General features: G+C 36.3%; 1 protein-coding gene across 1 annotated transcript in view; it reads right to left on the bottom strand.

Annotated features, from left to right (window-relative positions):
* Positions 1–1,759: 1,759 nt before the first annotated feature.
* Positions 1,760–27,136, bottom strand: part of cdhr5a (cadherin-related family member 5a) — a 45,260-nt gene continuing 19,883 nt past the window's right edge. Inside the window, exons 3-14 of the mRNA XM_088078821.1 lie at positions 12,329–12,388; positions 12,142–12,231; positions 11,974–12,060; positions 11,488–11,592; positions 11,215–11,400; positions 9,672–9,762; positions 8,673–8,770; positions 8,364–8,570; positions 7,286–7,399; positions 7,119–7,185; positions 5,870–6,030; positions 1,760–4,571 (exon numbers count right to left, since the gene is read on the bottom strand). Of these exons, the coding sequence (XP_087934947.1) occupies positions 3,996–4,571; positions 5,870–6,030; positions 7,119–7,185; positions 7,286–7,399; positions 8,364–8,570; positions 8,673–8,770; positions 9,672–9,762; positions 11,215–11,400; positions 11,488–11,592; positions 11,974–12,060; positions 12,142–12,231; positions 12,329–12,388 (1,842 nt within the window). The 3' untranslated portion in view covers positions 1,760–3,995. The remainder of the gene's footprint in view (positions 4,572–5,869; positions 6,031–7,118; positions 7,186–7,285; positions 7,400–8,363; positions 8,571–8,672; positions 8,771–9,671; positions 9,763–11,214; positions 11,401–11,487; positions 11,593–11,973; positions 12,061–12,141; positions 12,232–12,328; positions 12,389–27,136) is intronic.

Genomic DNA, 27,136 nt, shown 5'->3' with positions numbered 1-27,136 from the left:
AGAGTCTCAGCTGTTTGTGGCTCCTCAGATCTCATTAACCCCTCAGTGCCCACACTCATATCGCTCTGCACACAACGCAGTTTTCAAAATCAGGCTGTGAAAAATATACATTAATATTATTTTCTACTTTCACTGAGTTCATGTTTTAACCAACATCAGTCCTAATCATAAATATCAAATATTCATTAATTTTCAGAATTTTAACCTTTTAAATACCTTTTTTTTTCGCCACGACGCCACTGTTTTTATATGAAAAAAACAAACAAAAGCAACATTGAATTTTATACATTTTTTGTGCAGTGTCAAATACTCACATTCAGAAAGAGATTATACATATTTATTATTTTCTAATTTCATAAAGATTATTTTTTTTAATCAACATCGATCCTAATCAGAAAAATCAAATATTCATTAATTTTCAGAATTTTAGTCCTTCATATGGCAGGTTTTTGTCATGATGTCACTATATTTTTAGAATTAAAAACTTACTAAGTAGATTTTTTTTTTAAATTACCATCACAGCCTGAGATATGTCAGTTTTTAGCAGCAACATTCATTTTTTATACATTATTATTTTGTGTTGGCGCAAATGCACTTTTCAAAATCAAACTTTAAAAAATATTATACATAATATCATTTTCTATTTCAATTTTGTTAATTTTAACAAACCAAATCATAGATATCAAATATTCATTAATTTTAAGAATGTTAACCCTTTAAATGCCAGGTTTTTCTCGTGTTTCAAGATGAAAAAAAGCACATAAAAAATAAATTATTTTTAAGATACTACATGCTGAGAAGATTTTAGTTTAATTATTAATACAGCCTGGGATATGTTAATTTTTAGCAGCAACATACGTTTTTATACATTATTATTTTAAGCAGTGTCAAATACTCACACATACTGCTCTGTGTACAAAATGCACTTTTTAAAATAAGGCTATACAAATATTATACATTATTGTTTTCTTCTTTTATTAAGTTTATTTTTTTCAACATCAGTCCTAATCATTAAAAAAAAAAAATCTAATGTTCATTAATTTTTAGAGTTGTGACCCTTCAAGTGCCAGGTTTTTGTCATGATGTCACTTTTTTTTGTTTTGAAAACAAAAAAAATATTTTTTTTTTTATATACTACATGCAAAGTAGATTCTTATTTGTAGCTGCTGACAGTCTGGGATATGTCAGTGTGTGAGTGTAGCTGCTGACAGTCTGGGATATGTCAGTGTGTGAGTGTAGCTGCTGACAGTCTGGGATATGTCAGTGATCAGCAGCTACATTGACTGTGACAGGTCACCTAGTGGAAATAGCATGTATTTCCTCCAGATGCCAAATATGGTCAAAATGACCTCATCAGGTGGAAAATAGTCAAAATGACAAATTCAGAGTCAAAAGCCCAGAATGACACCCAGAAATAATACAAGTCCTGTTTTTCTGCTCTGATGGCTGTGGGATCAAAAATGTCAGTTTGAATGGGTTTCAATGGAGCATTTTTGGACCTGAACAGTCTGAATGTAACTATTTAGTTTCCACAGTGTATTTTAGACTTATTGTAGGAGCTGAGCTGCAAATTCACTGATTACACTCAAATACACAATCTGGACTACATTTAGGACACATGCATCAACACACACACAGTTATCACAACAGGAAGAAGAAAAGAGACTAAAATGAGCCAAACTGTCCCAAAATGTTAATTTAATCTCCCTAAATTTAAATCTTCGTGCAGGAAAAACTGATAGCGAGGCGATCTCAAAACTCGACAAATCCTTCAAACTTTATTATTCCCTCGGTCGCTGTAATGTACAAAAAGTCAACTATACATTAACTGTAGATTTATCCATAAATGTTATTTTGCTCACAATAAAAAATACAGTCCATAAAAACATCCTCTCAGCTGATTAGTATTCAGTGGACAAACTTTGTCCTCAAATATATTTTTCACTATAAAATCCAGTTTAGTAAAGCTCGCACAGAAAGAGACTGAAATCATCAGCGACTCCATCGACTCGTGACTCGCTCACAGACACAAAACACTCGGCAGAGTTTTCTGCTCACTTTTTGTCGTCAGCTGACTTCCTGAAAAGTGGGAGCGGGTGATAAAATCTGCTTTCATATTTATTTTTATGTATAATCAAACAGATAAACTGTAAACTGGAAATATCCTGAAAATTCACTTTACAAACACACAAAATAACTAGATGAGACTTTCTGTTCTTGATTCATAAGATTCAAAAAGCCAATTAATCAAATTACTTCACCAAAATAATTTTTAAAAAATCTGTAAATCCAACATCATGATAATGTGATGTTGCCACTTTCTAATAAGGCATCATTTAAAAATAATAATAATAAAATAACAGGTTTATTAATGGTTAATAAATCATTTATTAGCGCTTTAGAGACGCACAGCTCCACTGAAACATCCGACTTTCTGGACTCATTTCTATTTTATTACAAGTTATTAGCTTTTATAACTGCAGACTAAAATGATTAAGGATTCTTTATTAGTAACTTTCAAACAGCTTCTGTTTTAAAACTGTATGACTCTATAAAGCATTAATAAATGATTTATTAACAACTGATGAAGCCAGTAGTTACAATTAGAGCTGCAAAGCTTTCGATAAATCAAGAAAATTAATTCCTAAAACATTTTTTAGTAATTTCTAAAGCAAAAACAGATGTGAGACTTGACTTCATTATTTGTCTTAAATTACAGTAAATATAATATATTTGTGTTTTAAACCAAAAAATTAGGTGTCACATTTATAGAAAATGTAATAGAATTTTTTTCTGCTGTTTTATAGAAAAAACAATTCAATTAATTGAGGAAATAATTGAAGTTAATCAATAATGAAAAATGAGTTGCAGCTCTAATGACACGTATGAACCTTTAATAAGATGCCTTATTAGAAATGAATCTTCTTTATAGATTTGTAACATTTCTCACAGGTTTAACTTTGATCTTATTTTTAGTAGTTTTGGCCGTAATGAAAAAAATTGACTGAATAAAATAACTGCAAAGATTTGGGAACATGATGACATCACTACAAGTCGAATCAGCAGTTTTGATCCGAAAAGTTCGCTGTAGTGACGCTGCTGCATTTTCAGTATTTAATTTAGCGAGTACAAAGTTATAATTATGACCAAAACTACAAAAATAGGACCTGAACTGTCACTCAGGGTTCCTGCAGATCCTTCAAAAGTCTCATGAATTTATTTATCTAAAAATAAGGCCTTCATTGGTATTAAAATGTCTTAAATCAAAATATCAAAAGTCTTAAAACTTCGAAGACGTGGTGAGTAGGATTTTATGATTTTTTAAAATTTTAATTAATTTTTTTTTTTTATTATTAATTCACCAAATCCCCTTTCTTAAAGATGGGAATTAAAGTGATGGAGTCCCACATACAAAAGCAAAAATAAAACCCGACAATAAATAATAAGTTTGTCCCAATTTTAATCAGATCAAACTTTTCACTGGACTAAAATGTAATGTTTAATGTTGCAATAACACGTTTTTATTTTATTTATTTATTCATTTTTCAGTTTGGGTTATTGTTAATTGGTCTTAAATTTCAGTGGCATTAAAAAAATAATAATTATATAATAAAATTCTAAAAACTTAATAAAATATTGCATAAAAAAAAATTTAAAAGGCCTTTACAATAATAAAATGTAATCTTCTGAAGCTGCAGGAACCCTGGTGTCTTCTCGGTTTGAGCGTTTTATAAAAATCTCGTCTCTTCGTGTTCGACGCTCGTGGCGAGTTTCGATCATCGTGTAAAGTTCTGGCCGCGATTTCGGCCTCCTCAGATTCTCACAGTAGAAATAAATATTTTTTGGGATCCTCGTGTTTGTTGACGTTTGGCAGTTTTCCAGAGACGTCGGAGGACTCGTCCTCGCCCGCTGACGGCCGCCGTCTCCAAACACCGACCACGAAACAAACAGCTCAGTTTGTCCTCCAGCTGGAGTTTGACCTCTGACCTCTGCCGTCAGCCCTCCTGCTCCTCGCCTCTCTTCTCTTTCTCCGAGCCGTCGTTTTCACCGTCCCGCTCCTCGCCGGGCTCCGCGCTCTCCTGCCCGCCGTCGGACTCCCTCTGCGGGGCCGCCGGGTCTCTGACGACCCCCTCCATATCCAGCTCCTCCTCCGTCTCCTCCTCCACGCGGCCCACGGTGTCCGGGATGATCTCCACCTCGATGTCCGACGAGTCCTCGCTCTCCTTGAACCACACCGTCTTCTGGCCCTCCTTCCTCCTCTGCTTGGCGAGGATCGACCTCTTGCTGTACTCGTCCCCGTCCCCGCGGCCCCTCCTGGACGGCCTCACTGACGGGCTCCCCTTGGCGACGTGGTTGGTGTAGACGCCGCAGGAGGAGCAGTGGCGGCTCCGCCTCTCCAGAGGGATGACCCGGCCCCGGCCCTGGGGGAAGGTGCTCCGTCTGGGGACGGCGTTGTTCCAGCGGCGGCCGCGGCTCGAGTCGGTCTCGTTCTGGAAGCCGTCGTTGGTGTACTGCAGCGAGTCTCGGTGTCCGGAGCGCGGCTGCTCGGACTTCAGGCAGGGGCCCAGGCACTGCGGGCAGAGAGGCCCCTCGTTAACACACCGTGAAGCTCGCACGATGTCGAAGTCTGAGCCGCGGATCCACAGAGCGAGCGGGTTCACGAGTTCAGCTTGCACACAGAGCGCTCTGTGTGCAAGCTGAACTCGTGAGCCCGCTCGCTCGGTGGATCTCAGCCGGTAAAGATCCATCAAACAGGAGGAACTCTGAACGTACAGCATCGAACCGCCTGACGCTTCAGACGCGACCGCACCGACGTGTCTTCTACGTTCAGACTGCAGATCGGATCTGTTTCTTATATCGGACCCTAAGGACGGTTATTATCAAGCTGAGCTGACCGATCTGAACGGGTTGCCGTGGTAACGATGGAGGCGTCGGTACGTGCGCCGGTGATTACCAACACGGAAGTACGAGCAGCTGAAAAATGGAGGTACAACATTTCGCCATCCAAATACTCGTCGAGATGTTTGGAGCTGCGTTCATGGCGAGCTCCACCGCGCAGCGAGAGGTTTGGCGACATCCGTAAAGCAGTGACCGCCGGGAGCATGAGCGAGTGACGTCATCCGATTTGAACGACCAGAGCATTCGGACCGAAGACGCTTCGGTAGAAATGCAATTTAAACCATTTCAAACCATCCGCCACGTGAGGTTTGGATCAGATTAGCAAAAATCAGATTTCACGGTTATTTTCTGTTCAGACTTCGTAAACTCGATCTGGATTCGACAAGAATCAGATTTGGGCCGACGGTCTGAACGAAGCCTTTGTGACGCAGCAGGCGGGTTTCCTTTAACCCTCAAACTGCACAAACTGAAATTGCGAATGCAAAATACGCCGAATGGAAACACGTCAGTTTCTAAAAAACTCCCGTTTATTAGAAAATCGTTTTTACGCTCACGAGGCGGAATTTCAGGTGATTGGAAAAAGTCATATTTCGCAAAATTGCAGTGGAAACACTTTTTTGGCTTTTATCGCTCACGATGTGTAACGGCAGGTTCGAGACAAAGAAATTATGGCGATATTTTTGTGAAATTGCCTTTTTTCATATTTTTAATGAAATCAAGCTAAAATGTTTCAAAGGGTTAAGTGTCAGTAAATTTTATTTTTTAAGCTCATATTCCACAGAAAGTCTTGAAATCAGCCTCAAAGTGATAATTTCCAGACAACTTTCTGCTCGACGGTGAGATTAACAAAAAAGGCCTTTATTTTGAAGAAGTAACAAAATAAAAAACTTCATTTTCATTTCATACAAAAGACGGTAAGAAACTAAAACTTCATTTAAAAATGATCAAACCTAAAAACAGTCTGACTGACCTCACAGATTTTGTCCACGCCAGCGTTTCCCTTCCACAGGCGGGAAATCAGGAAGCCGATGACGATGAGGCAGAGCACCAGCAGCGCCGCCATCACCAGACCGAGCAGCGCCATGTCGCCCGGACGGTAGCCGACGTTTGAGGGAGACGGGATCGCCACGGCTACAGAGGACAGGTGAGAGACTGACGGTCACACCTGCTCGATCTGACATGACATCATCGCTCATGTTTACTCAGATACATAAATAAAAACACGCATCATGACTTTAAAAGCAGGCAGAACTTACAATATTATATCGATGTACGCACACGAGTATTGATTTTTAAATTTTTTTAATTTTATTTTTTTAGACATTGAAATTCTTCACACGTTTTTCCGTCCCAGAGGAACATTTGTCTGCAATAAAAATGAGAAAAACATTGAGAAAAAATTCCCCAAAAAGTTTTTGGACTAAAAAAGGTTATTAATCACAAGACATCGATACATATGTTATTGAAATACTCAGCATACTGAAAAATAATACTGTATTTAAGTATTTTTTATCATTTTGATTCCCACCCACTTATTTAAAGTTATTTATTTAACCCATTATTTTTTCATTGTAGTTAATTAGTCGTCTGTGGTGGAAAAAAATATTCCAATAAGTAAAAATTTTATTACCACTGAATAAAAATACTTCATTATCAGTAAAAGCAACAATATGTACTTCAAGTAAAAGTACTTAAAATGCAGAATGGCTTCATTCAGTGTTACACTATTATATAACTAAAACATTATTGTCCATGTATTAATACTCTAACCCTTTGATACCTGAGCGAACTGGCTCAAAATATTGGAAAAATGGCAACAAGTAATTAAACAAAAAATGTCCCAAAAAAAAAACCGAGAATATAAGAATAAATATATAGTTAAGAGAATTATAAATTTTTTTGCTTGTTTCTCAGATTTTAGGGCATTTCAAAGATTTTTGGACATTTTTAAGATTTTAGAATGTTTCTAAGATTTTTAGGACGTTTCCAGGATTTTCGGACATTAGGGTTTTAGCTAGGACTTTTCGATGCTGTTTTATGCACTCTGGCATCTTATGGAGACTAAAAGTACAAAAACAATTCACAGTGTGAATCACTTTATGTTTATTGTGAGTAAGAACATGTTTGGGGGGCCACCTGGCACCGTACTGGGAGCCCAGATTTGTCCCTTAAATTGAGTATCACAAAACTGAGCTTGTCTCTCTGCAGTGTCGTCTCACCTGGTATCACCTGAACGGAGAGAGCAGCTGTTCCAAACTCTCCTGTCGTCGTGTCCACGGCTCTGAGCTGCATTCAGGGAAAAACGAAACAAAAAAAGGCTTAAAGTGTCAGAAAACGAGCGTTAAGATATTTAACTGAGGCTGATTTTAGTTTGCACACGAGTCACCTGAAGAGCGAAAGACTCCGTCTTCACGACTCGCTTCAGGATCACAAACCCGTCAGAGGTGACGTTAACGTAGCTGCTGTACTGAACCTCATACTTCACATCTGGATTCACACCCTGAGTCACACACACACACACACACACACACACACACACACACACACACAGCACAATAAAAATGCTAAAGATAGAGAGGCTTATTTTTAAAGTACGTATTTAACTAAGAGAGAACGTTACTGTTTGTCATTTAAATTATATTTTAAAATTATTATTACATTTAATTATTACATTACATAATATACCTTATATTAAATCAACCCTTTGAAACCTGATAAATTTTTTTTTTTAAATTTATTCTGTATGTTTTACTTTAATTGATTTTGCTTTTGTCTTTGTTAAGCGTCTTTGAGTATTGTGAAAAGTGCTCAATAAATATTAGAATTATTTTCAAAAATTCAGGAAAAAAGCAATGAGCACCTTAACAAGAAAAAGCTCAAAAATTAGCGAGTACTTAGTAAAATGTTGAAAAAAAAAAAAACTTACAAAAAAAGCAAAAAAGAAATTGAAAAATTACCCCAAGAAAGTACTAAAGATAAAATAAAATAAGTCCATTTTTTTCTGTAGCATACAGATGTATAAGAATCTTGCATATAGATTTTGGGATATTTCCCCCTATTTTTAATAAAATCTTAAAATCCCCCTGCAGCTAATTTCCAAGTCAGTTTCTTGTCACCTTGACATTTCTTTCCCAGTTGGTCATTGTCTTTTTCCCAATGTGTTCAAAAGAAACCAAAATAATATATATATACATATATATATATATACATATATATATATATACACACACATTATTTAAATGTATTAAATTTATGGGAATATTAAATTATTATATTTCAAATGATTAAATTATAACGTTTCTGGGCTTTTTTTTATTACGTGTGCGGGTGTTAAACTGTCCCTTTTAAAGAAATATATGATCAATGCGGATTTTCATTTTTGATAAAATTGATTTGATTCTCCGAGTTGATGAAAGTAACTTTACAGCTGTTGTTTTTTAACATTACAGGTTTTTATCACTCACGGCGGCGAAGTCCTCGTCCCGCGCTCGCACCCTGAAGGGCCGGTTGGTGCTGCGGTCTCGGAGGATCATGCTCTCGGGAACAGAGTTGCTGTAGATGAATCCTTCGTATCGCTCCTTCTCAAAGCGAGGAGGGTTCCTGCTCTTCTTCATCACCTCGATGGTCACCTGCGTCACGGCGAACTGATCCCTGTTGGTCACCTGAGACGCCTGATGAGGAGCGAGGACGAGCGGTGAGTCACACCAAAGACATTTTCAACAGCTTAGTTTGTTTTATCGATTCATAAAAACCACAGAAGACTTTTTTTTTACCAGAACAGTGAGAGTTATCGGGCCGACGATATCGGCCGCTTTCGCCATCGAGATGTTTCCTGTTTCCTCATCGATCTGAAAAATGTTCCCCTCGTTTCCTGATGATGAAAAAAAAGCGACAAGAAATAAAAACAAAACAACCCGCGATAATATCGCAAACTCTCAATCGCTCTGCGCACAAAACGTGCTTTTCAGAATCAAGCTTCAATACTATATATTAACATGATTTTACACGTTTATTTAATGTATTTTTTTAACCAACATCAGTCCTAATCATAAATAACAAATATTAACTAATTTTCAGATTTTTAACCCTTTAAATGCCGGGTTTTTGTTTTTAGATGAAAAAAAACTCACAAAAAAATCAGAAAAAGGTAGATTATTATTTTATTATCGCGGCCTAAGATATGTTAGTGATTAGCAGCAACATTGTTTTTTATACATTATTTTTTGTGCAGTTTTGAATTTCGAATTGCTCTGCACACAAAATGCTCTTTTCAAAATCAGGATTTAAAAAATACTATATATATATTAAATAAATTAATATGATATTCATGTTTTCACGTTTGTTTTATAGCAAAAAAGCTTTAAAAAATAGGTTAATATAGTATGACCAAAAAAAAAAACATATCATAGAACAGTATGATTTATAAAAAAAATCATGAAAAATTACTATTACAAAAAAATTATTACAGTAAGACGGAAAAAAAGGCAGAAAAAATATAATAGTATCATATGACTAAAAACAAAGTTCTCATTTCATAGTTTAGTTTCATAGTATAGTATGGTGGAAAAAAATCTAAAAAGTTATGAAAAATATATGTATGATAAATAAAAACTAAATAAAAAAGGCATGGCATTCATGATGATTTATTTATTTGTTTGTTTGTTTGTGTTAGTTTGTTGCTGATATTTTTATAAAATCGGTCAAATGTGACGTGCCGATAAAGAAAAGTTAAACTCGGCCGGAGTCAAACAGGAATATTTGTCGCTGTAAACCTCGCAGTATTCTGTAGCCGATCTGCTCGCTGCGGTTCTTGTCTCCGTCTTTGGCGAACAGCGGTCCCGGCTCCAGCAGCAGCGGCCCGTCCTGTCGAGGAAAACCATCACACACATTCACACACACACATTCACACACACACATTCACACACACACATTCACGGTGATTCGAACGCAGAGTTTTTCCGACAGAGAGCCTGAAATAATAACGTGACGAGCTCTCAGCGTGTCGACTCTCAGGAGGTTAAAGACGAAGTTTTTATTAACGTCTCTCTGTGAGCTGCACCACGATAACCGACTGAAGCATATAGATATTTATATATGTATATATATTATATGTTATATAGAAACTGTGAAATGTTAAAAGTCCGGAAACTATCGATGACATTTTCATTCTTAAATCTGCAGCTCAGTTGCTCAGAGACGGACGACGGATGGATTTACCACAATGCAGTTTATTTTTTTGATATTATATTATTTTTAAGAAGGTTTCTTTTCTTCTTTTTTAAATCAAACAATACCAAGATATTTGAATACATACATAGAACTGCTGTGATATTTTTCATGCCTGTTTTGTTTTTTTTATCCTGCTACACTTTGACATTTTTCGTTACTTTATTCTATCATATGACATTTTTAACAACTTTTTTTCGGGGGTTCATGGGACGTTATTACTTTTTTTTCCCATTTTTTTGTGATTTTTTTTATCATACTGTACTATGATTATTTTATGTTTTAAATTAACTCAGTGTTAAAAAAAAGTGTAAAAAAATCTTTTTGTTTTTCTGGTCAAACGTGTTTGTTTTTTTGTCATACTGTACTATGATAAATACTTTTGATCCTTTTCATCACACTATACTACAGTATTTTTAATGACTTTCTTTCGTCATACTATACTATGACTTCGGTGACATTTTTCATACGTTTTTTCTATCATACTATGACATTTTTACTTTTTTTATATGATATTTTTTCTGGTCAAACTTTCTTTTTTTCCTTTTTTATTTTTCATACTGTACTAATATATTTTAAGACGTTTGTGGTCATAGTAAACTATTATTTTTTATGACTTTTTTTGATATATGCTGTGAAATCTTTCACATATAATTAAACTGACTGATGTGTATTTTTGTAACAAGTTTTTTCTCTTTAATTTGATCGTGTTAATGATTTTAAAGTGACAGGTTTAGGAATGTGATGCTAAATTTGTGCGTTTTTAATGTAACAGCTGGTGATTTTTCCAGCGGGATGTTTTGATGGACACCGCTGACCGATGGAGCCTCTGAAACCGAACTTCTGTTTTAACACCATGTGGCCAAAAGTAAGTGGACAGCCCTGTGCCGTTATCTTTAGTGGGAGGGATTTGTGCTTTTCTGTCTCTTCCCTCTGATTTATTTTCTGTTTTTTTGTGAATATAAATAACGAATGAAGACGAGCTGGAAATACGTTCTAATCCCTGGGTAGTGTCTGCAGGTGTTCCTTCAAGCCTTCGCCAACACGGTAAGGCCGCTTGCGTGTGTCGAAACAAATGGAGCGGCTCACCTCCTTCTCGGTCAGGTTGACTTTGCCTCTGTAGCCGCTGCTCACACACAGTTTGGCGATCCCCAAATTGGTCCTCAAACAAGGCTGAAACCACGGAGGCCGATTATCGATGTCCTTCACCTGCACCGTGATGGTGGCCACGGACGTGAAGAAGGGCTCGTTGGAGGTCGAACCTTCGAGCGTGTCCTTGAACATGTGACGCGTATTCAAAGGTCAAAGGTCAAACAGAGGCAGCGACACCTGGATGTTGTTTTTGATAAATCGTGATTTTACCTGCACGTGTAAAACCAGCGAGATCTTCTGAACGACGTCGTAGTCCAGGACGCTTTTCACAACTATCTTTGGAGTGTTGACGTTCTCCAGGCGGAAATATTTATCCTGTTTTATCAAACAGAAAGACAAGTTATCGAAATTATATCAATAATAACGTACAAAATTTATTCTAAACAAAGTTACAAAGAGCTTCACATGAAAAAAGTCAAACTTGCATCATAACAATGCGTCCAAAGACCGTCAGAAACGTGAAAATTCACAATTTCTGTCTTTCTTTCTGCTTCAAAAATGACCAAAAAGACTTTTTAAATTTTTTTTTTAATGACCCAAAGTTTGTTTATTTTTTGTTTCAAAAAACAACAAAAACAACAGTAAAATAAATACAAACAGACATTTAAAGTCGTATAACCTAAAGCCGAAATAAAACACGTGTTTCTCTTTCTCTTCTTCTCTTTAAAATAACTCACGACACGAATCTGTTCTCACCGTTGCAGGCTCCAAGCGATAAAACAGCGGCTCCGAATCAACGTCTGACGCTTCGATCAGTCCCACGCTGGAGTTGACCGGCGTGAGCTGCAGGAGACAAAACTCAGAGTCAACACGTTGTGTTAAAATCTGCGACACACACACAGGTGCGACTGCAGGGACCCTCACCTCATTCACGTCCAGCACGAAGTGGCTCTGTGCAAAGTTTGGAGGGTTATCGTTCACGTTTTCGACCAAAACCTCAACAGACTCGTTCACCTGGAAGCGAAGCAGCGACTCAAATCAGCTCAGAAACAAACACAGAGATTCGACTCTTTTTCTCATTGTTGTGCAACGAAGAGTTAATTTTACTCACAGATCTGGAGCCTTCTCGGCTGCACTGCACCCACACGGTCAGAGCGGCACTCTGCAACGACTGACACGGCACACCTTTTACTCTCGTTAAAACACGTTTTACTCTCGTTAAAACACCTTTTACTCTCGTTAACGCGCCTTTTACTCTCGTTAACATAGCTTTTACTCTCGTTAACACACATTTTACTCTCGTTAAAACACCTTTTACTCTCGTTAACACGCCTTTTACTCTCGTTAACATAGCTTTTACTCTCGTTAACGTGCCTTTTACTCTCGTTAACGCGCCTTTTACTCTCGTTAAAACACCTTTTACTCTCGTTAAAACACCTTTTACTCTCGTTAACACGCCTTTTACTCTCGTTAACGCGCCTTTTACTCTCGTTAACACGCCTTTTACTCTCGTTAACGCGCCTTTTACTCTCGTTAACCCACCTTTTACTCCTGTTAACACACATTTTACTCTCGTTAAAACACGTTTTACTCTCGTTAACACACGTTTTACTCTCGTTAACACGCCTTTTACTCTTGTTAACACACGTTTTACTCTCGTTAACACGCCTTTTACTCTCGTTGAACTTTTCATTATTTTTGACGACATATAAAATTACTTTACGAATGATTTTCGCCGATGTGCTATAATACAGACCTTTAACAGAGTTGACTTTTTCTGACATGCTATACTGTACTATGATGTTTTTCGACATCCAAAACATAAACTTTTTCGAACAGTTTTAGCCATTTTTTTGGTCATGCTATATTATGACTTTTTAGCATTTTTGCAATACTATATATACTATGCGGAGTTTGTCTTCATACCATGGGCCATTTTTGGCCCATTTTCCAAAATGCTTTTACTATGGCATGTCTTCACTAGCTAAGTGGTTTTCAGCCATTTTTGGACAAGCTAAATTGGGCAGTTTTTGGCATTTTTTTCAGGATTTTATGCTATGACGCAACTCTACAAGCCATAATACGTTGCTTTCAGACATTTTTTGGACGTGTCAAAATTTGAGATTTTTTGCAATATTTACACTATGCTGTGTTTGGCCATTTTTTCGATATGCTGTATCATGACTTTTTGGCTTTTTTTCAACATGTTATACCAAAGTGCATCTCCACGAGCTATAACAAGCATTTTTTTGCCATTTTTTGGAAATGTCAAAATTTGAGATTTTTCACCATACTATATTATGTGATTTTTCTCCGTTTTTTTTTTTTTTTAGCATACTTTATTTTCCCTTTTTTGCCTTTTTTGGCCCTGTTTAAAACATGCTATGCTAAGGTGGACCTCTATAAGCTATGAGAAGCAGTTCTCAGCAATTTTTGGGACCTGAGATTTTTAGCCATAATATGCAGTTTTAGGCAATTTTTATGTCATGACTATTTGGCCCATTTTGGCCACTTTTCCAACATGCTAAATTAGCGGGTTTTTGGACTTTTTTGGCCTCGATTTCCACGTTAAACAATATGGCATGTATCTACAAGCTATAATATGTGGTTTTTAGACATTTTTGGGACGTTTCCAATTTGACTTTTCGTGACATGCTATACTATTGGCGTTTACGCCAATTTTTTTTTTTTTATCATGCTACATTGGCTAGTTTTTGGACTCTTTTGGTCTCCACTTCCACTTTGTTCGCTATGGCGCGTCTCTACAAGCTATAAAATGTGGTTTTCAGACATTTTGGGGACGTGTCAAATTTTGACCTTTTTCGCCATACTATACTATTGCCTTTGTCGCCGTTTTTTCCAACATGCTAAATTAGCGGGTTTTTGGATTTTTTTGGCCTTAATTTCCACTTTGTTAACTATGGCGCGTCTCTACAAGCTAGAATATGTTGTTTTCAGACATTTTTGGGACGTGTCCAAATTGGACTTTTTTTGCCATACTATACTATTGCCTTTGTTGCCATTTTTTCCAACATGCTAAATTAGTATTTTTTGGGGTTTTTTTGTTTTGTTTTGTTTTTTTTTAATTTTTTTGTCCTGCATTTTCACTTTGTCAACAATGGCGCATGTCTTAAAGCTAGAATATGCGGTTTTTATATATTTTTGGGACGTGTCAAATTCTGACCTTTTTCGCCATACTATACTATTGCCTTTTTGCCATTTTTTCCAACATGCTAAATTAGCGCGTTTTTGGACTTTTTTGGGCGATATTTCCAGTGTGTCCATTATGGCGCCTCTCTACAAGCTAGCATATGTGGTTTTTAGACATTTTTGGGACGTGTCAAATTTTGACCTTTTTCGCCATACTATACTATTGCCTTTTTGCCATTTTTTCCAACATGCTAAATTAGTATTTTTTGTTGTTTTTTTTGTTGTTTTTTTTTTTAACTTTTTTGTCCTGCATTTTCACTTTGTCAACAATGGCGCATGTCTTAAAGCTAGAATATGCGGTTTTTGTACATTTTTGGGACGTGTCAAATTCTGACCTTTTTCGCCATACTATGGTATTGCCTTGTTCACCATTTTTTCAAACATGCTATATTAGCGCGTTTTTGGACTTTATTGGGCGATATTTCCAGTGTGTCCATTATGGCGCGTCTCTACAAGCTAGAATATGCGCTTTTCAGACATTTTTGGGACGTGTCAAATTTGACCTTTGTCGCCATACTATACTATTGCCTTTTTGCCATTTTTTCCAACATGCTAAATTAGCGGGTTTTTGGACTTTTTTGGCCTCTATTTCCACTGTGTCCATTATGGCGCGTTTCTACAAGCTAGAATATGTGGTTTTTAGACATTTTTTGGACGTGTCAAATTTTGACCTTTTTCGACATACTATACTATTGCCTTTTTGCCATTTTTTCCAACATGCTAAATTAGTATTTTTTTTTTTTTTTTTTAACTTTTTTGTCCTGCATTTTCACTTTGTCAACAATGGCGCATGTCTTAAAGCTAGAATATGCGGTTTTTGTACATTTTTGGGACGTGTCAAATTCTGACCTTTTTCGACATACTATACTTTTGCTTTTTTGCCATTTTTTCCAACATGCTAAATTAGCGGGTTTTTGGACTTTTTTGGCCTCTATTTCCACTGTGTCCACTATGGCGCGTCTCTACAAGCTAGAATATGTGTTTTTTAGACATTTTTGGGACGTGTCAAATTTTGACCTTTTTCGACATACTATACTATTGCCTTTTTCGGCATTTTTTCCAACATGCTAAATTAGCGGGTTTTTTTTGTTTTTTTTTTTAACTTTTTTGTCCTGCATTTTCACTTTGTCAACAATGGCGCATGTCTTAAAGCTAGAATATGCGGTTTTTGTACATTTTTGGGACGTGTCAAATTCTGACCTTTTTTGCCATACTATACTATTGCCTTTTTGCCATTTTTTCCAACATGCTAAATTAGTATTTTTTTTTTTTTTTTTTGTTTCTTTTTTAACTTTTTTGTCCTGCATTTTCACTTTGTCAACAATGGCGCATGTCTTAAAGCTAGAATATGCGTTTTTTGTACATTTTTGGCACGTGTCAAATTTTGACCTTTTTCGACATACTATACTATTGCCTTTTTCGCCATTTTTTCCAACATGCTAAATTAGCGTTTTTTGTTTTTTGTTGTTTTTTTTTACTTCTTTGTCCTGCATTTTCACTTTGTCAACAATGGCGCATGTCTTACAGCTAGAATATGCGGTTTTTATACATTTTTGGGACGTGTCAAATTCTGACCTTTTTCGCCATACTATACTATTGCCTTGTTCACCATTTTTTCAAACATGCTATATTCGCGAGTTTTTGGACTTTTTTGGGCGATATTTCCACTTTGTTCACTATGGCGCGTCTCTACAAGCTACAATATGTTGTTTTCAGACATTTTTGGGACGTGTCCAAATTTGACTTTTTTCGACATACTATACTATTGCCTTGTTTAGCCATTTTTTCCAACATGCTAAATTAGCGGGTTTTTGGACTTTTTTGGCCTCTATTTCCACTGTGTCCATTATGGTGCGTCTCTACGAGCTAGAATATGTGGTTTTCAGACATTTTTGGGACGTGTCAAATTTTGACCTTTTTCGCCATACTATACTATTGCCTTTTTGCCATTTTTTCCAACATGCTAAATTAGCGTTTTTTTTTTGTTTTTTGTTTTTTGTTTTTTTTAACTTTTTTGTCCTGCATTTTCACTTTGTCAACAATGGCGCATGTCTTAAAGCTAGAATATGCGGTTTTTGAACATTTTTGGGACGTGTCCAAATTTTGACCTTTTTCGCCATACTATACTATTGCCTTTTTCACCATTTTTTCCAACATGCTAAATTCGCGGGGTTTTGTACTTTTTTGGCCTCTATTTCCACTTTGTCCATTATAGCACGTCTCTATAAGCTATAAGATGCGCTTTTCAGACATGTCAAATTTTGACCTTTTCGCCATACTATACTTCTGTCAAGGATAGGCATGTAGTTTTTACCACATTTTGAAATTGTTTGTGTTTTTAGTTACTGTAAGTGACTTCGTTTAACAAACCTTACGAATGGCTTTGTCTCTTAACGGGAGGGTTGTTTCGGCCTCCGGCACACTCCCCCCTCTTTGTGAGTAACCTGCTTTGGAGTGCTTTGTGCGTTTGTGTAAAGTTGTGAGTGTGCTTGTTTGTGTGAATGGTGCGAAATTTGCAGGCTGATGTCGTCCACCTGTGCGCTGCTGCCAGGGAGGAGGTCTGATTGGTGCGCTACTTCTCATCAGCCTATGGGAGCGGAGTAACATCACACAACCCAATAAGAGGCCTGGCTCTGACCTCAGACTCCGCTTCTCGACTCCAGAGAGACCGCTTCGTTCTGTGCCTCCGGTCTACAGCGACGCTGTGAAAACGCTTTCTGAACCTGTTGTTAGTTCTGAGGCACTCGTTTTGTGGATATTTCGAACTCTGGCGTCATACTTTTACACACTTGTTTTGTTTATTGTTACTTGACTAGTTGGGGTGCTGTAATTCTGGTATGGTATTTAGTCAGGAGAGAGAAAAACTCGAGGTAAAACTTTCCTTTTGTTATAATCATTTGTTTATTCAACAGTATTCATTAACCCTTTATTCAACACCTGTTGAGTTGTTACAATAAACAACTTTTATTTTACCAACTACATCTGGTTTCATTATTGCTTCCCTTTTCCCTTCTTGAGCCTGGTTTTCAGAAATTTTTGGGACGTGTCCAAATTTGACTTTTTTCGACATACTATACTATTGCCTTGTTTCGCAAATTTTTCAACATTCGAAATTAGCAGGTTTTTTGACTTTTTTGCCCTTAATTTCCACTTTGTTCACTATGGCGCGTCTCTACAAGCTATAATATGTTGTTTTCAGACATTTTTGGGACGTGTCCAAATTTGACTTTTTTCGACATACTATACTATTGCCTTGTTTCGCCATTTTTTCAACGTTCGAAATTAGCAGGTTTTTTGACTTTTTTGCCCTTAATTTCCACTTTGTTCACTATGGCGCGTCTCTACAAGCTATAATATGTTGTTTTCAGACATTTTTGGGACGTGTCCAAATTTGACTTTTTTCGACATACTATACTATTGCCTTGTTTCGCAAATTTTTCAACATTCGAAATTAGCGGGTTTTTGGACTTTTTTGGGCGATATTTCCACTGTGTTCACTATGGCGCGTCTCTACAAGCTATAATATGTTGTTTTCAGACATTTTTGGGACGTGTCCAAATTTGACTTTTTTCGACATACTATACTATTGCCTTGTTTCGCCATTTTTTCAACATTCGAAATTAGCAGGTTTTTTGACTTTTTTGCCCTTAATTTCCACTTTGTTCACTATGGCGCGTCTCTACAAGCTATAATATGTTGTTTTCAGACATTTTTGGGACGTGTCCAAATTTGACTTTTTTCGACATACTATACTATTGCCTTGTTTCGCCATTTTTTCAACGTTCGAAATTAGCGGGTTTTTGGACTTTTTTGGCCTTAATTTCCACTGTGTTCACTATGGCGCGTCTCTACAAGCTATAATATGTTGTTTTCAGACATTTTTGGGACGTGTCCAAATTTGACTTTTTTCGACATACTATACTATTGCCTTGTTTCGCCATTTTTTCAACATTCGAAATTAGCGGGTTTTTGGACTTTTTTGGCCTTAATTTCCACTTTTGTCACTATGACGCGTCTCTACAAGCTATCAGATGTTGTTTGCAGACATTTTTGGGACGTGTCCAAATTTGCCTTTTTTTGACATACTATACTATTGCCTTGTTTCACCATTTTTTCAACATTCGAAATTAGCTGTTTTTTGGACTTTTTTGGCCTTAATTTCCACTTTGTTCACTATGGCTGCGTCTCTACAAGCTATAATATGTTGTTTTCAGACATTTTTGGGACGTGTCCAAATTTGACTTTTTTCGACATACTATACTATTGCCTTGTTTCGCCATTTTTTCAACATTCGAAATTAGCGGGTTTTTGGACTTTTTTGGCCTTAATTTCCACTTTGTTCACTATGGCGCGTCTCTACAAGCTATAATATGTTGTTTTCAGACATTTTTGGGACGTGTCCAAATTTGACTTTTTTCGACATACGATACTATTGCCTTGTTTTGCAAATTTTTCAACATTCAAAATTAGCAGGTTTTTGGACTTTTTTGGCTTCGACTTCCACTTTGTTCACTATGGCGCGTCTCTACAAGCTATAATATGTTGTTTTCAGACATTTTTGGGACGTGTCCAAATTTGACTTTTTTCGACATACTATACTATTGCCTTGTTTCACCATTTTTTCAACATTCGAAATTAGCTGTTTTTTGGACTTTTTTGGCCTTAATTTCCACTTTGTTCACTATGGCGCGTCTCTACAAGCTATATTATGTTGTTTTCAGACATTTTTGGGACGTGTCCAAATTTGGCTTTTTTCGACATACTATACTATTGCCTTGTTTCGCAAATTTTTCAACATTCAAAATTTTATGGTTTTTGGACTTTTTTGGCCTTAATTTCCACTTTTGTCACTATGACGCGTCTCTACAAGCTATATTATGTTGTTTTCAGACATTTTTGGGACGTGTCCAAATTTGGCTTTTTTCGACATACTATACTATTGCCTTGTTTCGCAAATTTTTCAACATTCAAAATTTGCGGGTTTTTGGACTTTTTTGGCCTTAATTTCCACTTTGTTCACTATGGCGCGTCTCTAGAAGCTATAATATGTTGTTTTCAGACATTTTTGGGACGTGTCCAAATTTGACTTTTTTCGACATACTATACTATTGCTTGTTTCGCAAATTTTTCAACATTCAAAATTAGCGGGTTTTTGGACTTTTTTGGCTTGGACTTCCACTTTGTTCACTATGGCGCGTCTCTACAAGCTATAATATGTTGTTTTCAGACATTTTTGGGACGTGTCCAAATTTGACTTTTTTCGACATACTATACTATTGCCTTGTTTCGCCATTTTTTCAACGTTCGAAACTAGCAGGTTTTTGGACTTTTTTGCCCTTAATTTCCACTTTGTTCACTATGGCGCGTCTCTACAAGCTATAATATGTTGTTTTCAGACATTTTTGGGACGTGTCCAAATTTGACTTTTTTCGACATACTATACTATTGCCTTGTTTCGCCAATTTTTCAACATTCAAATTAGCAGGTTTTTGACTTTTTGCCCTTAATTTCCACTTTGTTCACTATGGCGCTGCCTCTACAAGCTATAATATGTTGTTTTCAGACATTTTTGGGACGTGTCCAAATTTGACTTTTTCGACATACTATACTATTGCCTTGTTTCGCCATTTTTTCAACATCTCGAAATTAGCGGGTTTTTGGACTTTTGGCCTTAATTTCCACTTTGTTCACTATGGCGCTGCCTCTACAAGCTATAATATGTTGTTTTCAGACATTTTTGGGACGTGTCCAAATTTGACTTTTTTCGACATACTATACTATTGCCTTGTTTCACCATTTTTTCAACATTCGAAATTAGCTGTTTTTTGGACTTTTTTGGCCTTAATTTCCACTTTGTTCACTATGGCGCGTCTCTACAAGCTATAATATGTTGTTTTCAGACATTTTTGGGACGTGTCCAAATTTGACTTTTTTCGACATACTATACTATTGCCTTGTTTCGCAAATTTTTCAACATTCAAAATTAGCGGGTTTTTGGACTTTTTTGCCCTTAATTTCCACTTTGTTCACTATGGCGCGTCTCTACAAGCTATAATATGTTGTGTTCAGACATTTTTGGGACGTGTCCAAATTTGACTTTTTTCGACATACTATACTATTGCCTTGTTTCGCAAATTTTCAACATTCAAAATTAGCGGGTTTTGGACTTTTGGCCTTAATTTCCACTTTGTTCACTATGGCGTGTCTCTACAAGCTATAATATGTTGTTTTCAGACATTTTTGGGACGTGTCCAAATTTGACTTTTTCGACATACTATACTATTGCCTTGTTTCGCCAAATTTTTTCAACATTCAAATTAGCAGGTTTTTGGACTTTTTTGGCTTGGACTTCCACTTTGTTCACTATGGCGCGTCTCTACAAGCTATAATATGTTGTTTTCAGACATTTTTGGGACGTGTCCAAATTTGACTTTTTTCGACATACTATACTATTGCCTTGTTTCGCAAATTTTTCAACATTCGAAATTAGCGGGTTTTTGGACTTTTTTGGCCTTAATTTCCACTTTGTTCACTATGGCGCGTCTCTACAAGCTATAATATGTTGTTTTCAGACATTTTTGGGACGTGTCCAAATTTGACTTTTTTCGACATACTATACTATTGCCTTGTTTCGCAAATTTTTCAACATTCAAAATTAGCGGGTTTTTGGACTTTTTTGGCCTTAATTTCCACTTTGTTCACTATGGCGCGTCTCTACAAGCTATAATATGTTGTTTTCAGACATTTTTGGGACGTGTCCAAATTTGACTTTTTCGACATACTATACTATTGCCTTGTTTCGCCATTTTTTCAACATTCAAATTAGCAGGTTTTTGGACTTTTTTGGCTTTGACTTTCACTTTGTTCACTATGGCTGCGTCTCTACAAGCTATAATATGTTGTTTTCAGACATTTTTGGGACGTGTCCAAATTTGACTTTTTGACATACTATACTATTGCCTTGTTTCGCCATTTTTCAACATTCAAATTAGCGGTTTTTGGACTTTTTGGCCTTAATTTCCACTTTGTTCACTATGGCGCTGCCTCTACAAGCTATAATATGTTGTTTTCAGACATTTTTGGGTCATGTCCAAATTTGACTTTTTTCGACATACTATACTATTGCCTTGTTTCGCAAATTTTTCAACATTCAAAATTAGCGGTTTTTGGACTTTTTGGCCTTAATTTCCACTTTGTTCACTATGGCGCGTCTCTACAAGCTATAATATGTTGTTTTCAGACATTTTTGGGACGTGTCCAAATTTGACTTTTTTCGACATACTATACTATTGCTTGTTTCGCAAATTTTTCAACATTCAAAATTAGCGGGTTTTTGGACTTTTTTGGCTTGGACTTCCACTTTGTTCACTATGGCGCGTCTCTACAAGCTATAATATGTTGTTTTCAGACATTTTTGGGACGTGTCCAAATTTGACTTTTTTCGACATACTATACTATTGCCTTGTTTCGCCAATTTTTCAACATTCGAAATTAGCAGGTTTTTTGACTTTTTTGCCCTTAATTTCCACTTTGTTCACTATGGCGCGTCTCTACAAGCTATAATATGTTGTTTTCAGACATTTTTGGGACGTGTCCAAATTTGACTTTTTCGACATACTATACTATTGCCTTGTTTCGCAAATTTTTCAACATTCAAAATTAGCGGGTTTTTGGACTTTTTGCCCTTAATTTCCACTTTGTTCACTATGGCGGCGTCTCTACAAGCTATAATATGTTGTTTTCAGACATTTTTGGGACGTGTCCAAATTTGACTTTTTCGACATACTATACTATTGCCTTGTTTCGCAAATTTTTCAACATTCAAAATTAGCGGGTTTTGGACTTTTTGGCCTTAATTTCCACTTTGTTCACTATGGCGCGTCTCTACAAGCTATAATATGTTGTTTTCAGACATTTTTGGGACGTGTCCAAATTTGACTTTTTTCGCCATACTATACTATTGCCTTGTTTCGCCACTTTTTTCAACATTCGAAATTAGCAGGTTTTTGGACTTTTTTGGCTTGGACTTCCACTTTGTTCACTATGGCGCATCTCTACAAGCTATAATATGTTGTTTTCAGACATTTTTGGGACGTGTCCAAATTTGACTTTTTTCGACATACTATACTATTGCCTTGTTTCGCAAATTTTTCAACATTCAAAATTAGCGGGTTTTTGGACTTTTTTGGCCTTAATTTCCACTTTGTTCACTATGGCGCGTCTCTACAAGCTATAATATGTTGTTTTCAGACATTTTTGGGACGTGTCCAAATTTGGCTTTTTCGACATACTATACTATTGCCTTGTTTCATAAATTTTTCAACATTCGAAATTAGCAGGTTTTTGGACTTTTTTGGCCTTAATTTCCACTTTGTTCACTATGGCGCGTCTCTACAAGCTATAATATGTTGTTTTCAGACATTTTTGGGACGTGTCCAAATTTGACTTTTTTCGACATACTATACTATTGCCTTGTTTCGCCATTTTTTCAACATTCGAAATTAGCAGGTTTTTGGACTTTTTTGGCTTTGACTTTCACTTTGTTCACTATGGCGCGTCTCTACAAGCTATAATATGTTGTTTTCAGACATTTTTGGGACGTGTCCAAATTTGACGTTTTTTGACATACTATACTATTGCCTTGTTTCGCCATTTTTTCAACATTCGAAATTAGCGGGTTTTTGGACTTTTTTGGCCTTAATTTCCACTTTGTTCACTATGGCGCGTCTCTACAAGCTATAATATGTTGTTTTCAGACATTTTTGGGTCGTGTCCAAATTTGACTTTTTTCGCCATACTATACTATTGCCTTGTTTCGCAAATTTTTCAACATTCAAAATTAGCGGGTTTTTGGACTTTTTTGGCCTTAATTTCCACTTTGTTCACTATGGCGTGCCTCTACAAGCTATAATATGTTGTTTTCAGACATTTTTGGGACGTGTCCAAATTTGACTTTTTTCGACATACTATACTATTGCCTTGTTTCGCCATTTTTTTCAACATTCGAAATTAGCAGGTTTTTGGACTTTTTTGGCTTCGACTTTCACTTTGTTCACTATGGCGCGTCTCTACAAGCTATAATATGTTGTTTTCAGACATTTTTGGGACGTGTCCAAATTTGACTTTTTTCGACATACTATACTATTGCCTTGTTTCGCCATTTTTTCAACATTCAAAATTAGCAGGTTTTTGGACTTTTTTGCCCTTAATTTCCACTTTGTTCACTATGGCGCGTCTCTACAAGCTATAATATGTTGTTTTCAGACATTTTTGGGACGTGTCCAAATTTGACTTTTTTCGACATACTATACTATTGCCTTGTTTCGCAAATTTTTCAACATTCAAAATTAGCGGGTTTTTGGACTTTTTTGGCCTTAATTTCCACTTTGTTCACTATGGCGCGTCTCTACAAGCTATAATATGTTGTTTTCAGACATTTTTGGGACGTGTCCAAATTTGACTTTTTTCGACATACTATACTATTGCCTTGTTTCGCAAATTTTTTAACATTCAAAATTAGCGGGTTTTTGGACTTTTTTGCCCTTGATTTCCACTTTGTTCACTATAGCGCGTCTCTACAAGCTATAATATGTTGTTTTCAGACATTTTTGGGACGTGTCCAAATTTGACTTTTTTCGACATACTATACTATTGCCTTGTTTCGCAAATTTTTCAACATTCAAAATTAGCGGGTTTTTGGACTTTTTTGGCTTCGATTTCCACTTTGTTCACTATGGCGCGTCTCTACAAGCTATAATATGTTGTTTTCAGACATTTTTGGGACGTGTCCAAATTTGACTTTTTTCGACATACTATACTATTGCCTTGCTTCGCCATTTTTCAACATTCAAAATTAGCGGGTTTTGGACTTTTTGGCTTGACTTCCACTTTGTTCACTATGGCGTGCCTCTACAATCTATAATATGTTGTTTTCAGACATTTTTGGGACGTGTCCAAATTTGACTTTTTTCGACATACTATACTATTGCCTTGTTTCTAAATTTTCAACATTCAAAATTAGCGGGTTTTTGGACTTTTTGGCCTTAATTTCCACTTTGTTCACTATGGTAGCGTCTCTACAAGCTATAATATGTTGTTTTCAGACATTTTGGGACGTGTCCAAATTTGACTTTTTTCGACATACTATACTATTGCCTTGTTTCGCAATTTTTCAACATTCAAAATTAGCGGGTTTTTGGACTTTTTGGCCTTAATTTCCACTTTGTTCACTATGGCGGCGTCTCTACAAGCTATAATATGTTGTTTTCAGACATTTTTGGGACGTGTCCAAATTTGACTTTTTTCGACATACTATACTATTGCCTTGTTTCATAAATTTTTCAACATTCAAAATTAGCGGGTTTTGGACTTTTGGCCTTAATTTCCACTTTGTTCACTATGGCGCGTCTCTACAAGCTATAATATGTTGTTTTCAGACATTTTTGGGACGTGTCCAAATTTGACTTTTTCGACATACTATACTATTGCCTTGTTTCGCCATTTTTTTCAACATTCGAAATTAGCAGGTTTTTGGACTTTTTTGCCTTAATTTCCACTTTGTTCACTATGGCGCCTCTCTACAAGCTATAATATGTTGTTTTCAGACATTTTTGGGACGTGTCCAAATTTGACGTTTTTCGACATACTATACAATTGCCTTGTTTCGCAGATTTTTCAACATTCAAAATTAGCGGGTTTTTGGACTTTTTTGGCCTTAGTTTCCACTTTTTTCACTATGGCGCGTCTCTCCACGCTATAATATGTTGTTTTCAGACATTTTTGGGACGTGTCCAAATTTGACTTTTTCGACATACTATACTATTGCCTTGTTTCGCCATTTTTTCAACATTCAAAATTAGCAGGTTTTGGACTTTTTGGCCTTAATTTCCACTTTGTTCACTATGGCGGCGTCTCTACAAGCTATAATATGTTGTTTTCAGACATTTTTGGGGCGTGTCCAAATTTGACTTTTTTGACATACTATACTATTGCCTTGTTTCGCCATTTTTCAACATTCAAAATTAGCGGGTTTTGGACTTTTTGGCCTTAATTTCCACTTTGTTCACTATGGCGGCGTCTCTACAAGCTATAATATGTTGTTTTCAGACATTTTTGGGGCGTGTCCAAATTTGACTTTTTTCGACATACTATACTATTGCCTTGTTTCGCAAATTTTTCAACATTCAAAATTAGCGGGTTTTTGGACTTTTTTGGCCTTAATTTCCACTTTGTTCACTATGGCGCGTCTCTACAAGCTATAATATGTTGTTTTCAGACATTTTTGGGACGTGTCCAAATTTGACTTTTTCGACATACTATACTATTGCCTTGTTTCGCAAATTTTTCAACATTCAAAATTAGCGGGTTTTTGGACTTTTTTGGCCTTCATTTCCACTTTGTTCACTATGGCGCGTCTCTACAAGCTATAATATGTTGTTTTCAGACATTTTTGGGACGTGTCCAAATTTGACGTTTTTCGACATACTATACTATTGCCTTGTTTCGCCATTTTTTCAACATTCGAAATTAGCGGGTTTTTGGACTTTTTTGGCCTTAATTTCCACTTTGTTCACTATGGCGCGTCTCTACAAGCTATAATATGTTGTTTTCAGACATTTGTGGGACGTGTCCAAATTTGACTTTTTTCGACATACTATACTATTGCCTTGTTTCGCAAATTTTTCAACATTCAAAATTAGCGGGTTTTTGGACTTTTTTGGCCTTAATTTCCACTTTGTTCACTATGGCGCGTCTCTACAAGCTATAATATGTTGTTTTCAGACATTTTTGGGACGTGTCCAAATTTGACTTTTTTCGACATACTATACTATTGCCTTGTTTCGCAAATTTTTCAACATTCAAAATTAGCGGGTTTTTGGACTTTTTTGGCCTTAATTTCCACTTTGTTCACTATGGCGCGTCTCTACAAGCTATAATATGTTGTTTTCAGACATTTTTGGGACGTGTCCAAATTTGACTTTTTTCGACATACTATACTATTGCCTTGTTTCGCAAATTTTTCAACATTCAAAATTAGCGGGTTTTTGGACTTTTTGGCCTTAATTTCCACTTTGTTCACTATGGCGTTTCTCTACAAGCTATAATATGTTGTTTTCAGACATTTTTGGGACGTGTCCAAATTTGACTTTTTTCGACATACTATACTATTGCCTTGTTTCGCAAATTTTTCAACATTCAAAATTAGCGGGTTTTTGGACTTTTTTGGCCTTAATTTCCACTTTGTTCACTATGGCGGCGTCTCTACAAGCTATAATATGTTGTTTTCAGACATTTTTGGGACGTGTCCAAATTTGACTTTTTTCGACATACTATACTATTGCCTTGTTTCGCCATTTTTTCAACATTCAAAATTAGCGGGTTTTTGGACTTTTTTGGCCTTAATTTCCACTTTGTTCACTATGGCGCGTCTCTACAAGCTATAATATGTTGTTTTCAGACATTTTTGGGACGTGTCCAAATTTGACTTTTTTCGACATACTATACTATTGCCTTGTTTCGCCATTTTTTCAACATTCGAAATTAGCGGGTTTTTGGACTTTTTTGGCCTTAATTTCCACTTTGTTCACTATGGCGCGTCTCTACAAGCTATAATATGTTGTTTTCAGACATTTTTGGGACGTGTCCAAATTTGACTTTTTCGACATACTATACTATTGCCTTGTTTCGCCATTTTTCAACATTCAAAATT

This window comes from Plectropomus leopardus, chromosome 1 (genome assembly GCF_026936395.1).
Source record: "Plectropomus leopardus strain MGB_pleo_1.0 chromosome 1, ASM2693639v1, whole genome shotgun sequence".
Classification (NCBI taxonomy): domain Eukaryota; kingdom Metazoa; phylum Chordata; class Actinopteri; order Perciformes; family Serranidae; genus Plectropomus; species Plectropomus leopardus.
The sequence above is the reverse complement of the archived record's forward strand: the minus strand, read 5'-3'. Positions and strand labels throughout refer to the sequence as shown.